The sequence below is a fragment of the Podarcis pityusensis genome (genome assembly GCF_964106645.2).
Source record: "Podarcis pityusensis genome assembly, chromosome: 5".
NCBI classification, from domain to species: domain Eukaryota; kingdom Metazoa; phylum Chordata; class Lepidosauria; order Squamata; family Lacertidae; genus Podarcis; species Podarcis pityusensis.
The window spans coordinates 23,711,949-23,725,345 of record NC_138032.1 but is presented as its reverse complement, the minus strand read 5'-3'; the positions used below and the strand labels follow the sequence as shown (position 1 = coordinate 23,725,345).

Below are 13,397 nucleotides of genomic sequence, written 5' to 3'. Positions count from 1 at the left end.
CAATTGTGTGAGTGAACATCCATGTTGGACATCACCATATACTTCAGCAGTGTTAGAAACAGAGATGTGAATGTCAGGAGCTGAATGGCACCTCAAACCTAGGTTATGCACACAACAACGGAATGTCTAGGCATTTTTCACATGGTCTAGTCCTTCCCTTGCTCACCCCACTAATATTCTTAAGAGGGTCTCTTCTCTAGCCTTCAGAGAAGTGGGGAGGTAGAAAAAGTTCCTCCTTTCCTTCCACTCTGCAGTTTTAATCTGAAATCTTAGGCGCAGTACTGCACCCAGAGCTCAGAAACTGCTTGCACTAATGAAATTCCCTGCCGCAAAATGCGCCTAGAACAATGGGAGTTTTGAACACTGTAATTCAGCTGAACATTTTGTGAGTTGGTCCTGTTCTGCAGTGTTCATAATAGGAGTTATTGCAATGGTGGCATATCATAGAATCATAGAGTTGGAAGAGACCACAAGGGCCATCGAGTCCAACCCCCTGCCAAGCAGGAAACACCATCAGAGCACTCCTGACATATGGTTGTCAAGCCTCTGCTTAAAGACCTCCAAAGAAGGAGACTCCACCACACTCCTTGGCAGCAAATTCCACTGTCGAACAGCTCTTACTGTCAGGAAGTTCTTCCTAATGTTTAGGTGGAATCTTCTTTCTTGTAGTACATGTTTGGATCTAATGCACTATTGATTAATCTGTTGAGTTACATCCGTACCAGCATGTGTGGGCTACGTGTTTAAAAATAAAATGCAAGGTCTTTGTTAGTATGATTAATGTAAGTAGGTTTAAGATGTGACTATGAAACTCGCACTGCATAAAACAAATCGCAGACTGCTTGTTCCTTTGATTTGATTACGTTCATATTTGTAAGGTCCCAGGTTCAGTCCCCAGCATCTGGGTTATGTGTAGCAGAGAACCTTTCTCTGCCTGAGAAGCTGGAGAGCTGCTGCCAGTCAGAGTAGACTAGTCTTCCCCAGCCTAGCGCCCTGCTGCCCTGCTAGCTGGTGCTGATGGGAGTTGTAGTCCTAAGCATCTGGAGGGCATTGGATTGCAGAAGGCTGGAGTAGACAATCGTAACCTGGACGGACCACTCGCCTGCCTTGGTACAAAACAGTTTTTGAAATGTTGGTTGGAATTTTATGGTTTAGGATGAATGACTTTTATTTCTAAAAATGTTTTTCAGTATTCCGAAGAGTTCGTTCAGTCGGCCTACCTGTCACGCCGACTTGCTTTCTTCTGTGCCAGACGCCTCTCTTTGTTAATAAGTGACAGTCCTAACCTCATAGCTGCCCACTCACCTCATATGATGATTGGACCAAATAACCCACCTCTAGCGGTTCCAAGCCCTACTACAGCTGGGCCTGTGGTCAACCCTGCACAGCTAGTATGTTCGGATTTCCTTTCTTGCCCACAACATCGTCCACTGGTTTATGGACTCAGTTGTATGCTGCAGGTGAGGGATTCTTCTTCTTCTTCACTGTTTGTACACCAGGGAACAGCTGGGGTTCAAAAGAAGAAGCATTTGGTACTGGTTGTTTTTAAGTTTTAGTAATAGTGCCCTCTGTCTCTCTCTGTGTGAAACTGTTACATGTTTCGGCTATGCTAGAAGAGATTAAAATTCATACCTGATGCTGATGGTGATCATTGGGAGAATAGATCTGAATCAGATGCGCAATCTTCCTGAAGAGGTCTTGGTTCAGTTCTCTCCCCAGGCATGCAGAGTTCTCTAAGAACAGCCACGATGGCTAGAATCCCAAAAAAAACTTAAATTTTGTTCTTTGTACTATGAGATCAGTCTGCTCTTGATGGTGAAGTGTGCTAATTTTGACTGTCACTGTAACCAGCAAGTACCGGTAGTTTTTTAAAATTTTTGTTTTGGATGTCTATTGTCCATTCCAGTCCTATAGGCAGAAAGTCTGAGAAAATATGTAGGGTTCTGTGTTTTAACAATATAGCTGTCTTCCAAATTGCAGTAGCTTCATGATGCATTTGGATTGGAATTGGATTGTTTGGATCTCAGTCTGTTCATTTTTTAGAAAGAAGCTTTGAATCCTCTGTAAACTGAGCCCCAAAATAGCACACATATACTCAGCGGGGTTCCCCACCCCCCATCTCTAGGCATGTACTGATGTATCTTCTCTCTGATCAGATTGAGATTGGCATGAAAGAGATACAAATGTAAATTGAGCCGATCCATATTAAAATGCAACTTCTAATTAAATATGTTAAAGGACATTTTAATTGGATTTTTTTTTTTAAGTAAACAATTTCTGATACTACTTTCATTGCAGTTTTTTGGCCATCTACCTGCATGATCTGAATTGAACTGAATTATCTTATTAAATGAAAATATTTCTATATTCTTCCCATTGCAGACAATAACTCTCTGTTGCCCAAGTGCCTTGGTGTGGAATTATTCCACAAATGAAAGTAAAAACATCAATCCTGGTTCACCTTTGGATTTACTTCAAGTTGCTCCATCTAGTTTACCTATGCCTGGAGGAAATTCTGCGTTTAATCAGCAGGTATATTCATTTTAAAATGTACACAATGCATGTCATGTGCTGAGAAATTACATATCCTAGGCTAAACTCATTTAGATGACTGTGTTTATAAAGTGTGTTCATGTGAGAGATTTTCCTCATTTCGCCTTTGGAGGGAGCTATCTTTACGTACGAGCGTGTATCACTGTGATTCCTTAGCAGAATAGGGGAGGGGGGGAAAAACAAGAATAGGGTTTTGTTGTTGGATTCAACTTTCTGAGAATCTATTAGCCATTATTTATTGTTTGATTCATCCCCCACCCCAGCCCTAGCTCCTAATAATCATAATAAAAAATAATATCATTAAAACTTTCTAAAAACTCTGTAAGACAGAGTTGTTCCGCCTGGCCTTTGGCTTAGAATCAGTTTGATTCCCTCCCCCTCTTTCTTTTTTCCCTTTCTCCTCCTGTGAAGAGGCTGCATTTTAATGTTTTAATGTTGTATTTTACTCTTGTTTTTTAAGTTGTATTTCAATCAACTTGTTTTTTATAATTGGTTCTTAGCCGCTCTGAGCCCAGTCTTGGCTGGGGAAGGCGGGGTATAAATAAAATTTATTATTATTATGATTATTAAAAACAGTTCAAAAACATTTTTTCATCCAATGATTTCAGAATTGCCAGGAACAGTATCTTTCACTATCAAATGCCTAGGTAAATGGGAATGTTTTATCAGTTCCTCCTGAAAGTCATGGATGTGGGACACAGATGCACCTTGTCAGGAAAGACGTTCGGCAAACAGGGAACTGCCTTTGAGAAAACCCTGGCAGATTTGATGAAGTGAACATGACCAAAGTTGTTTTTAGGATTGAAGTTGTTGAGCTTTCTAAAGGATTTTACCCCAGGAAATAAACTGCCACAGGGGCCGGATTAAACCGACCGGCGGGCCAGATTACACCCCCAAAACAGACTTTGGACATGGCTGGTTTATGCCAACTGGGCAGTCCCTAGTGATGGCATCACTACCTGGCCTAGGAGGGCAGGGCCCTGACTGACTCCAGCTACAAAAGCTGAGGCTGCTGAACAGACACTTTGGCTGGAGTACTGTTGGGTTTTTGTTTTGTTTTGTTATTATTGTAAGTAAAGGTAAAGGGACCCCTGACCATTAGGTCCAGTCGTGACCGACTCTGGGCTTGCGGTGCTCATCTCGCTTTATTGGCCGAGGGAGCCGGCGTACAGCTTCTGGCTCATGTGGCCAGCATGACTAAGCCACTTCTGGCGAACCAGAGCAGCGCACGGAAACGCCATTTACCTTTCCGCCGGAGTGGTACCTATTTCTCTACTTGCACTTTGACGTGCTTTTGAACTGCTAGGTTGGCAGGAGCAGGGACTGAGCAATGGGAGCTCACCCCGTCGCGGGGATTCGAACCGCTGACCTTCTGATCGGCAAGTCCTAGGCTCTGTGGTTTAACCCACAGTGCCACCCCCGTCACCTGCGCCACCCGTCACAGCGCCACCCGTTATTATTGTGCTCATAGTTTAAATTATTATAAACTGCTTTCTAACTTGTGTGTTTTTTAATTTTGGGTTTGTTTGTTTTTAATTATGGGAAGAAAGATGTGCCTCAGAAGAGAGGAGCTGGGCAGAGCAGGGGGTGGCCCCTATCATAGTGGTTCTGGACAAGGAGAAGGGTGTGGGGTGTGGAGGGGTGAGGCAGGCCAGGTAAGGGGCACATGGCACAGGTAGTTAGCGACTGTGCTGTGTGCCAGTGCTCCTGCAACCTGGGAAATTATGGTTGTTGCTGAATGCCAGGTCGGCTCTGAGTAAGACTTCCCTCATCCATGATTTGTTTAAGGATAAGGAGGCTGATCTCTTCTGTATCACTGAGAAATGGCTGGGTGAGCAGGGTGGAGTTGGTCTGCTTGCCTTACCTGAAAATGGATATTGTTGAGTTGGAAAGATTCAGAAAACGACAACCGAAAAGTTCAAGGGGATGAGAGCAGCCCTTTGTGCTGCCACTGTGGAGTTTTATTTATTTTTTAGTTTAAGATTTTGGAATGTTTTCTGAAGCAAGCCATTTTTGAAAAGTGGTCCCATTTTAGTCTGTAAGATAGTAAATGGGAGATACCATACTGCTTCTTTGTCCGACGTGGTTTAATCCGAAGCTGCTATTACTATAACAGAGTAGTTGTTCTCTGCCCTCAGGAAGCTGGATAAGCCTAGGAGAAATCTGACACGTGTTTGAGATTTGATTTTCGCAAACACTAGCCAATTACTCTTTTTCAGGTACGGGGAAAGATTTATGAAGTAGAACAGCAGATAAAGCAAAGAGGCCGTGCTGTGGAAGTGCGATGGTCTTTTGACAAATGCCAAGAAACAACTGCAGGTAAAATCATCATCATCATCATCATCATCATCATCAAGTTTAAAGATATATATCGGATACTGTAAGTCCTTACTGGCCAATATTCCTCTTGGATTTCAGTGTGATACATTAGAAGGAGGCTAAAATGCCTCCAGTTTTGATGATTGATCCATCCTAGATTCCTGCAATCATCTGTTTTGAAAGATGTGACTAGGCAGGTTAAAGCCAGAAGGAAAGCAGTAGAGACTTGAAGAAAAACTCTGAAAAGGGTGGATGGTATTATCAAAAACTTAAGACAAGTTCCTACCATTCTTTAAGGTGAGAATCAAAACAAGGCAGTGCTGCTGTAGAAACTTAAAAAAAAAAAATTCAATTTTTTTTAAATTGATAAATACAATACTCAAAAATGCAAAACGAAACACGAAACAAACTTATTACACACACATACATACATACAACTCCTTAATTCCTACAAAAGAAAACAATTGTAGAAACTTTTATTTGTTCTGTTTTTTTGTTTTCTGATTTTTGTTTTTTCTTTATATAATGATATATATCATTATATAAAGAATTCTTTGGATTTCACAATGTAAATATACTCTTTTCTGTTTCTCTGTCTTCTAGGGGTGACTATCAGCCGCGTTTTGCACACATTGGAGGTTCTGGATAGACACTGCTTTGATCGATCAGATTCTAGCAATTCAATGGAAAGTCTTTATCACAAGATTTTCTGGCCAAACCAGAACAAGGATAGCCAGGAGGTAACTGCATTTTCCCTCCTTCTAAGTTTATAAATGGTTAAAGACTCATTTTCTCATTCTCTTCTTTACCAACATGATTGATTGACATATGAAGCATCATAATAGTGTGTTTATTCAAAATATTTGCATTCTGTCTACTGGCCAGTAGCTTTCAATGAGGCAGTTAATGCTACTTCCTGTTCTGATCATTCTCTTGAGTGGCACACTACTCTGTTTCTAACATGTGCTATGACACAAGATTGCCCCGAAGTCGTGTCTTTGATGGTTGTGAGAGATGTGTACCTGCAAATTCCTAGCAGTGTTTCTTAGCTGCTCTTTCTTACATTCACAGTAAATTTTAGGGCTGAGCCAAAACCAGGAAGGAGGTTATCCCAAAAGGGCCAAAAGGTCAAAATGAGTTAAATAGTTTATGCACTTCGGTTAACAGGAAATGCTGCATGTTCTACTGCATATAAATTCCCATTTTTTCAGTAATTTGGCATTGTTTTACATGATGCTCTAGTTTAATTAGGTTTCTAGAATTGTTGGCACAATAACTATTTTACATTAACAGGTATTTAGAAAGGTGTAATTATACACATGCACACACATATTTATATACCGTATTTTTCGCCCCATAGGGCGCACTGGCCCATAGGACGCACCTAGTTTTTTTGGGGGGAAATAAAGAAAATTTTTTTTATTTCCCCTCCAGGTGCGGGGCTGGGGCGAGGGAAGCCCGAGCTTCCCCCGACCCCAGCCCCCAGAACAGGCTGCTATCCGCAAGCCGTGGGAGAGCTGCGCGACTTCGCGCAGCTCTCCCACGGCTAGCGGAGAGCTGCGCGAAGCCTGAAGCCTGGGGTGTGCTGAGCTCAGCGTGCCCCAAGCTTCTGGGTGCAGGCAAGCTCTCCGCTAGCCATGGGAGAGCTGCGCGAAGTCGCGCAGCTCTCCCACGGCTTGCGGATAGCTTCCTGAAGCCTGGAGAGCTAGAGGGGTCGGTGCGCACTGACCCCTCTCGCTTTCCAGGCTTCAGCGAAAGCCTGCATTCGCCCCATAGGACGCACACACATTTCCCCTTCATTTTTGGAGGGGAAAAAGTGCGTCCTATAGGGCGAAAAATACGGTAGGTGCAGGAGAGAAGAAGACATAAATGCAAGGATTTATAAGTTCCTTTATGTATTTACAGCTAAACATCTATATTTTTTAAAAAATCCACCAACAGTAATATCAGCACAGTGTGTAAAAAATATCCATTCAGAATCATTTGATCAGCCAGATGACATATTATGGAATTGCTTTTAATTTTATAATGTGGTATAGCTGATTAATAAAGCTAATATTACCAAAGCAAAATTTGGATGGGTGCACTGGTACAAAATAACTAACAAACCAGAGATTCAGGTAGGTAGCCGTGTTGGCCTGACATAGACGAAATAAATAAAAAAAATAAAAAATTGTCCAGTAGCACCTTAGAGACCAACTAAGTTTGTTCTGGGTATACAAACTTAGTTGGTCTCTAAGGTGCTACTAAACCAGAGATTGTTATTGACAAGTAAATCTAAATAAATATTAAGTTGTATATTAAGTTCTGCTTTTACAACTAACAGTTCATGAAAATTTCTATTTGTTTCCCACTATCTGTAGGAAGTTTATACAAACTCCTATCTCATACTTTTCTCCTTTCTCTCTTTCTATGGGTGTGTGTGTGTCTTTCACGTGCCTTTCCAAAACCGTTAATTTTGGAAGGTGAAAAGTGCTGGGGTCCAGTCTGCCTTTCCACTCCCTTTCTTATAGTGCCCTTTAAGTCTTCATATTCTTGTTTGCTTGCTTTGTTGTTTTAGAGTTGCTCTCCACCATTACAGTGTGCTTATATGCTAAGAAAAATAGGAAGTGATTGGTTTCTGTTCCATGTTCTCTGCAGCTGCTGGTTTTCTGTGTCCGCTGACTTGCATCTGTCACAGCAAATGCTATCTTAACTTGCCTGATCTGTGAAGGTTGCTGAAAAACTGTGTATTAATTTAATGTGTTTGGCTTGCAGCTGACAGAACAAATGCTGTATTTGTAGATCTGCTTATGTTGGCTCTGGTGACCACAATCTACTGTGCTGTCAGATCTACTCAGCTGCAGAGGAAGTAACAATTTTAGAATGTTTCAAAGGAACTATGCCACAGCTGATTGTCTGAAAACTGAACCATTGTTGGCTTTGGTGTGTGTGTATATATGTGTGTGTGTGTATGGGGATGTGGGGGAAACAACAGCTCTCTCGAATCATTAAATGATAAATGGTCAGGAGGAAAGTTGCGAACTTCCTAGTGAATAACTCTAAATGAGATTTCATAATCGTTCATTTATAAGAACATAGGAAAATCCCCACTAAACCAGGACTCAAAGCCCATGTATTCCATTGTCCTGTAGTACAGTGACCAACCACATGCCTGTTGGAAGCCCCACAAGCAAGACCTGATCCTAACACATTCTCATCACTTGTGGTTGTTAGGATATTTCCGTTCCACCTTAACAGGGAGCAGGCTTTATGAGTCACAGAGTCTGCGTATTTCCTGTTCACAGGATGTTTCTGTTGTGTCTATGCTTTCGTTTCTCTCTCTGTGTCTGAGACACTGAAGCAGGCAGTCATGTTTTCTTTGTTCTGATCAACGCTGAATAAACTTGTAAATAATGCTCTCCTGAGTGCATCTTTCGCTGTGCATTATCTGCTGATAGAGCGTGCATCAGCTCTGGAATGTGGCAAGCTATTTCTGGAGCTCGTGTCGCTAATTGCTGATACTGCGTGTCTACGGGAGATCGATGGACGTCCGGAGACGACGTGGAGTCATGATGGACTTTGTCTCCCTGGCAGTATCCCAACAGTGGTTCCCCCCTACTTGTATTCAGAGTTGCGTGTCGAGGTCCCCAAGCTACACATATCGATTTTGGTTTGGGTTTTTGGCACGATTTTGGCCACAACTTTATTTAAATACATCCAAGTGAGGCATTGGTTCCGAATGTCTGTCCTTGCCCAGGGGACAGAACTGACTTCCGGATTCCAGCGAAAGCCAGTGCGGGAAACAAATTTTGGGGAGAAAATGAAGCTGGACCTCAGTCCCTCACTTCTCACCCTCAGGCTCCTGGTGGCTTGCACGGCCCAAGTCCGATGCCAGGGACAAGGACGAAAAGAATGGCAAGCCCCTGGATTCCTTTAACAGAATTCCCTTTCCGCACCACCATTGGAGGGGTAGGCACTTACCCCTCCACCAACCAATTTGAACCAGTGCCTAACCGTCAACCTTACAAGTTGTGACGATTTGCTACGCAGTAGGCAAAACCAAATGGCATCAGCCAATCAGCCAAATGGACAAATTCCTACCAGGCCCCTGCCACAAAGCAGACGACCCCATGACAGGCATAGCAAGGTCAAGCGAACAACCCCCCCCGATACAGGGAGGGTGGGCGGGTGATCCGGTGCAAAGTTGGGCGACCAGTATTTAAAACTTCTGACCCCTCCTTCAAAATTGGCAACAAGCAGTTCTCCCCAGCGACCTGATTAACCAATACACTGCCTGGGTCCCTCCACAAATCCACCCAGCAACAATGGGGTGGCTTGTATCCCCCACCGCAACACGCGCTCTCTGCTAGGGAGAACACGCTTTACTGTATTTTTGCTCTATAGGACGCACCGGACCATAGGACACACTTTGTTTTAGAGGGGGAGAACAAGAAAAAAAAATTCTCCCCCTCTCTGCCCAGCGCCCCTTCAGTGAAGCGGCAGGAGGCACTGCGCAGAGAGGGGGAGAATTCCCCCCCTTGTTCTCCCCCTCTAAAACAAGGTGCCGTTCAAGGTGCGTTCAGTCGCCTTCAGGCGGCTACCTTGGAAGCCTGGAGAGCGAGAGGGGTCGTTGCGCACCGACCCCTCTCGCTCTCCAGGCTTCAGGTTCCTTTCGACCTGCTCTTTGGGGCTGGTGGGGGGAAGCCCACTGCCAGCCCCAAAGAGCAGGTCGGGGAGCAGCGGAAAGGTGCACAGCCTTCCGCAGCTCCCCGAGCTTGTGGGGCTGGTGGTGGGGGAAGCGCTGCTTTCCCCCACCGCCAGCCCCAAAGAGCAGGTCGGGTAGCAGCGGAAAGGCGCGAAGCCTTCCCACTGCTCCGCGAGCTTCTTGGGGCTGCCGGGGAATCCCGGGGCTATGGCTTCTTTAGCCCCGCGCAACCTCTCCGGCAGGGAGAGGCTGAACGCGGCTATGGCAATACCCTCACCTCCCGCAAAAGCCCACAGGAACCGCGCGCTCCTTAAAGGGTGCGTGGCTCCTGTGGGCTTTTCTACAAGGAGGGAGAAGGGACTGACTGGCCGCGTCAGTCCCTTCTCCCTTCTGAGGAAAAGCCCGCAAGAGCCTCGCGGAGCTTTTGTGCGGCTTTTGGGGGCTTTTCCTGCCTGCCTCCCCCCCCTGCAATGTACCGTATTTTTCGCTCCATAGGACGCACATACATTTCCCTTTCATTTTTGGAGGGGAAAAAGTGCATCCTATAGAGTGAAAAATACAGTACATTGCCTCTGACATTGAAGAGCATATCTGTCATGGCCAGAAGACATTGGTAGCCTTATCTTACATGAAATCATGTAAGATAAGCGGTGGGAGAGCCAGTGTGGTGTAGTGGTTAAGAGTGGTGGACTTGTAATCTGGTGAACTGCGTTTGCTTCCCCGCTCCTCCACATGGAGCTGCTGGGTGACCTTGGGCTCGTCACACTTCTTTGAAGTCTCTCAGCCCCACTCACCTCACAGAGTGTTAGTTGTGGGGGAGGAAGGGAAAGGAGAATGTTAGTTGCTTTGAGACTCCTTAGGGTAGTGATAAAGCGGGATATCAAATCCAAACTCTTCTTCTTCATTTAAGGCCTTCCAGGTTGGTTTCCATCACTACATCTTATTGGAACGAAGTCTTGTAGGAAACATTACAAAACTGTGAAGTGCTGCGTTTTTAGGAATAAGTGTAGCTTTGTATAAGAACACACTGCAAAACTTTCCATTTCAAAAAGCCAAATAGACTTGCAGTGCAATGCCTATGGAGTTCAATGTAAGTTCCAGGTAACTGTGCACAGCACCGCAGTCTTAACTTAATCATCTGGTTTTAGTTCTTTCGATCTTGTCAGATGTAAAGGCTGGTATCACACCTGCCTTCGCTGTGTGACATCCCATGTCATGTGAATGGCTCTCTCCTTCCTCTTGTCCTATCTGCTGCTCCTGCAACCCCCAAAAATCTTCTTTGGAGGATGTATCCAGAGCATACCTGAGGGTTGTATATGAGCTATAGGTGGGAGCAGAGGAAAAAGAAGTTGTGTTGTACAAGTGGAAATCTGTTGACCAATTGCACAGGTATCACTGCATGTCACCTACAGTCTTTTGCACGCTTCTGCGGAGTAGCTGCATGTTTTCTGCATGCAAATATACATTGATGATGGGCCAAATATTCCCTTTGCTACTATTTTGAATATATCTAATATTTGAAAAAAATATATATCTGAGCCACTAGATGGCAGCTCTTTTAAAACTAAAAGAAAAACTAAAGAAAAGCTGCAGCGTCATATCTGGAATAGTTTTTTTCAAGTTGTGTTTATTGGATCCTATAAAAACTTGAATATAGTTTCATGGACAAGCTGTACATAGCCATCATGGATAGTAGCCATTGATAGAAACATCAAACATTAAAAACTTCCCTATACAGGGCTGCCTTCAGATGTCTTCTAGAAAGACATCTAATGTATTGTTGTAGCATTACCTCTTTTGTATGCCTCTTTGATTTCATTCTCCACCTCAAGCTGAGCATTTTGGTTAGAACTACAGCAAGAAATGAATCTTGTGGCCTGGTATTACTACCCACAATAATTCTGTGAAGAAGTCTGCCCCTCTGGGGATTTCTAGCTTGTTGGATTTATTTCCTCTTTGATGTACAGCGATGCCACCGCTAGAACACCCCTCCCTGTCCTTCCCATATAGAGTTCCCATTCAAAGATAACCATGTCCCATTCGTTCTCTCCATTCTACCTGGTTTCCATTATGCCCACTCTATATCTAAGAACAAGAACTCCAGCTTCACCATCTTAGCTCAGAAGTTTTGAGCATTACAGTGGTACCTCAGGTTAAGTACTTAATTCGTTCTGAAGGTCTGTACTTAACCTGAAACTGTACTTAACCTAAAGTACCACTTTAGCTAATGGGGCCTCCTGCTGCTGCCGCGCCGCCGGAGCACGAGTTCTGTTCTCATCCTGAAGCAAAGTTCTTAACCTGAAGCACTATTTCTGGGTTAGCGGAGTCTGTAACCTGAAGCGTATGTAACCTGAAGCGTATATAACCTGAAGCGTATGTAACCCGAGGTACCACTGTAGTGTAAAAATACTTATATACAGTGTTCTCTCTCCAGATGTCTTTGGCACCTGTTTTATGCTACGATATTTTGGCCTCTTTTAATTCCTATCATGTGCTTCTGAACTCTCAATGCCTAGTTCTACGCCTTCCTCACTTGAATGATCACCATCATTTTACGCTGCATCCCTGGGAGATGATTTGTTCCAAACTGCTGGATGCTCCTTGATCTCTGTTGGCCTTCTCCCTTGTTGTTAGTTTAAAAGCTTGTTCTGCCATCTTTTTGATTTAAGTGCCAACTGTCTGTTTCCCTCCTAGTTCAAGTGGAGCCTGTCCCTTTTGTACAGGCCAGCTTTGTTCAGAAATATTCATCGGTGCCTAACAAATCCAAAATCCTCCTCTGATGCTACTGACCCATCCACTCATTGAGACCCTATAGCTGTGCCTGCCTAGCTGACCCCATGCATGGGACTGGTAGCATTTCAGAGAAAGCCACTTTGAAGGTTCTTGCTTTCAACAATCTTACAATCATTACCCATCCTTTGTCACAAGGTCCTGGTGGGTAAAATACAGCACTAAAACAGTTCAAAACAAAATGCTATAATAGCTAGAGTGGTCCTAAAATGTATGCCTTTCAAGTGTCAAAAGAGATGTGTCTTCAGCATACAACAAAAACTGTAAAATGAAGGTGCTAGATGCAACTCTTTGGGGAAGGATTTCCACAGTGTAGGGGCTGCCACAGATAATGTTCTCTAGCAGGTATTTCTTCCTTTCTCCCTTTCTTCCTCTCTCTCTCATTCAGTCAGTCAGTCAGTCAGTCAGTCACAAACACACAAACGCACACACATACCAAAACTCAGGAGGGCACTGCAACTGTCAAGAGGCCCCATCTACTGATTCAAGATGGCTGCAGTCATGTTTAATAATAATACAGTGGTACCTCGGGTTACATACGCTTCAGGTTACAGACTCCGCTAACCCAGACATAGTACCTCGGGTTAAGAACTTTGCTTTAGGATGAGAACAGAAATCGTGCTCTGGTGGCGTGGCAGCAGCAGGAGGCCCCATTAGCTGAGGTGGTGCTTCAGGTTAAGAACACTTTCAGGTTAAGAATGGACCTCCAGAACGAATTAAGTACTTAACCTGAGGTACCACTGTAATAATATAGTAAAGGTAAAGGTAAAGGGACCTCTGACCATTAGGTTCAGTCGTGACCGACTCTGGTGTTGCGGCGCTCATCTTGCTTTATTGGCCGAGGAAGCCAGCGTACAGCTTCCGGGTCATGTGGCCAGCATGACTAAGCCGCTTCTGGCGAACCAGAGCAGTGCACGGAAACGCCATTTACCTTCCTGCCGGAGTGGTACCTATTTATCTACTTGGACTTTGATGTGCTTTCGAATTGCTAGGTTGGCAGGAACAGGGACCAAGCAACGGGAGCTCACCCCGTTGTGGGGATTTGAAC

At 44.2% G+C, this 13,397-nt stretch overlaps 1 protein-coding gene across 1 annotated transcript in view; it reads left to right on the top strand.

Moving 5' to 3' along the window:
- The window catches only part of MED12L (mediator complex subunit 12L), a 169,567-nt gene that overhangs the window by 19,489 nt on the left and 136,681 nt on the right, over positions 1-13,397 (top strand). Inside the window, exons 7-10 of the mRNA XM_081008375.1 lie at positions 1,191-1,460; positions 2,383-2,532; positions 4,773-4,872; positions 5,476-5,612. Coding sequence (XP_080864501.1) covers positions 1,191-1,460; positions 2,383-2,532; positions 4,773-4,872; positions 5,476-5,612 — 657 coding nt within the window. The remainder of the gene's footprint in view (positions 1-1,190; positions 1,461-2,382; positions 2,533-4,772; positions 4,873-5,475; positions 5,613-13,397) is intronic.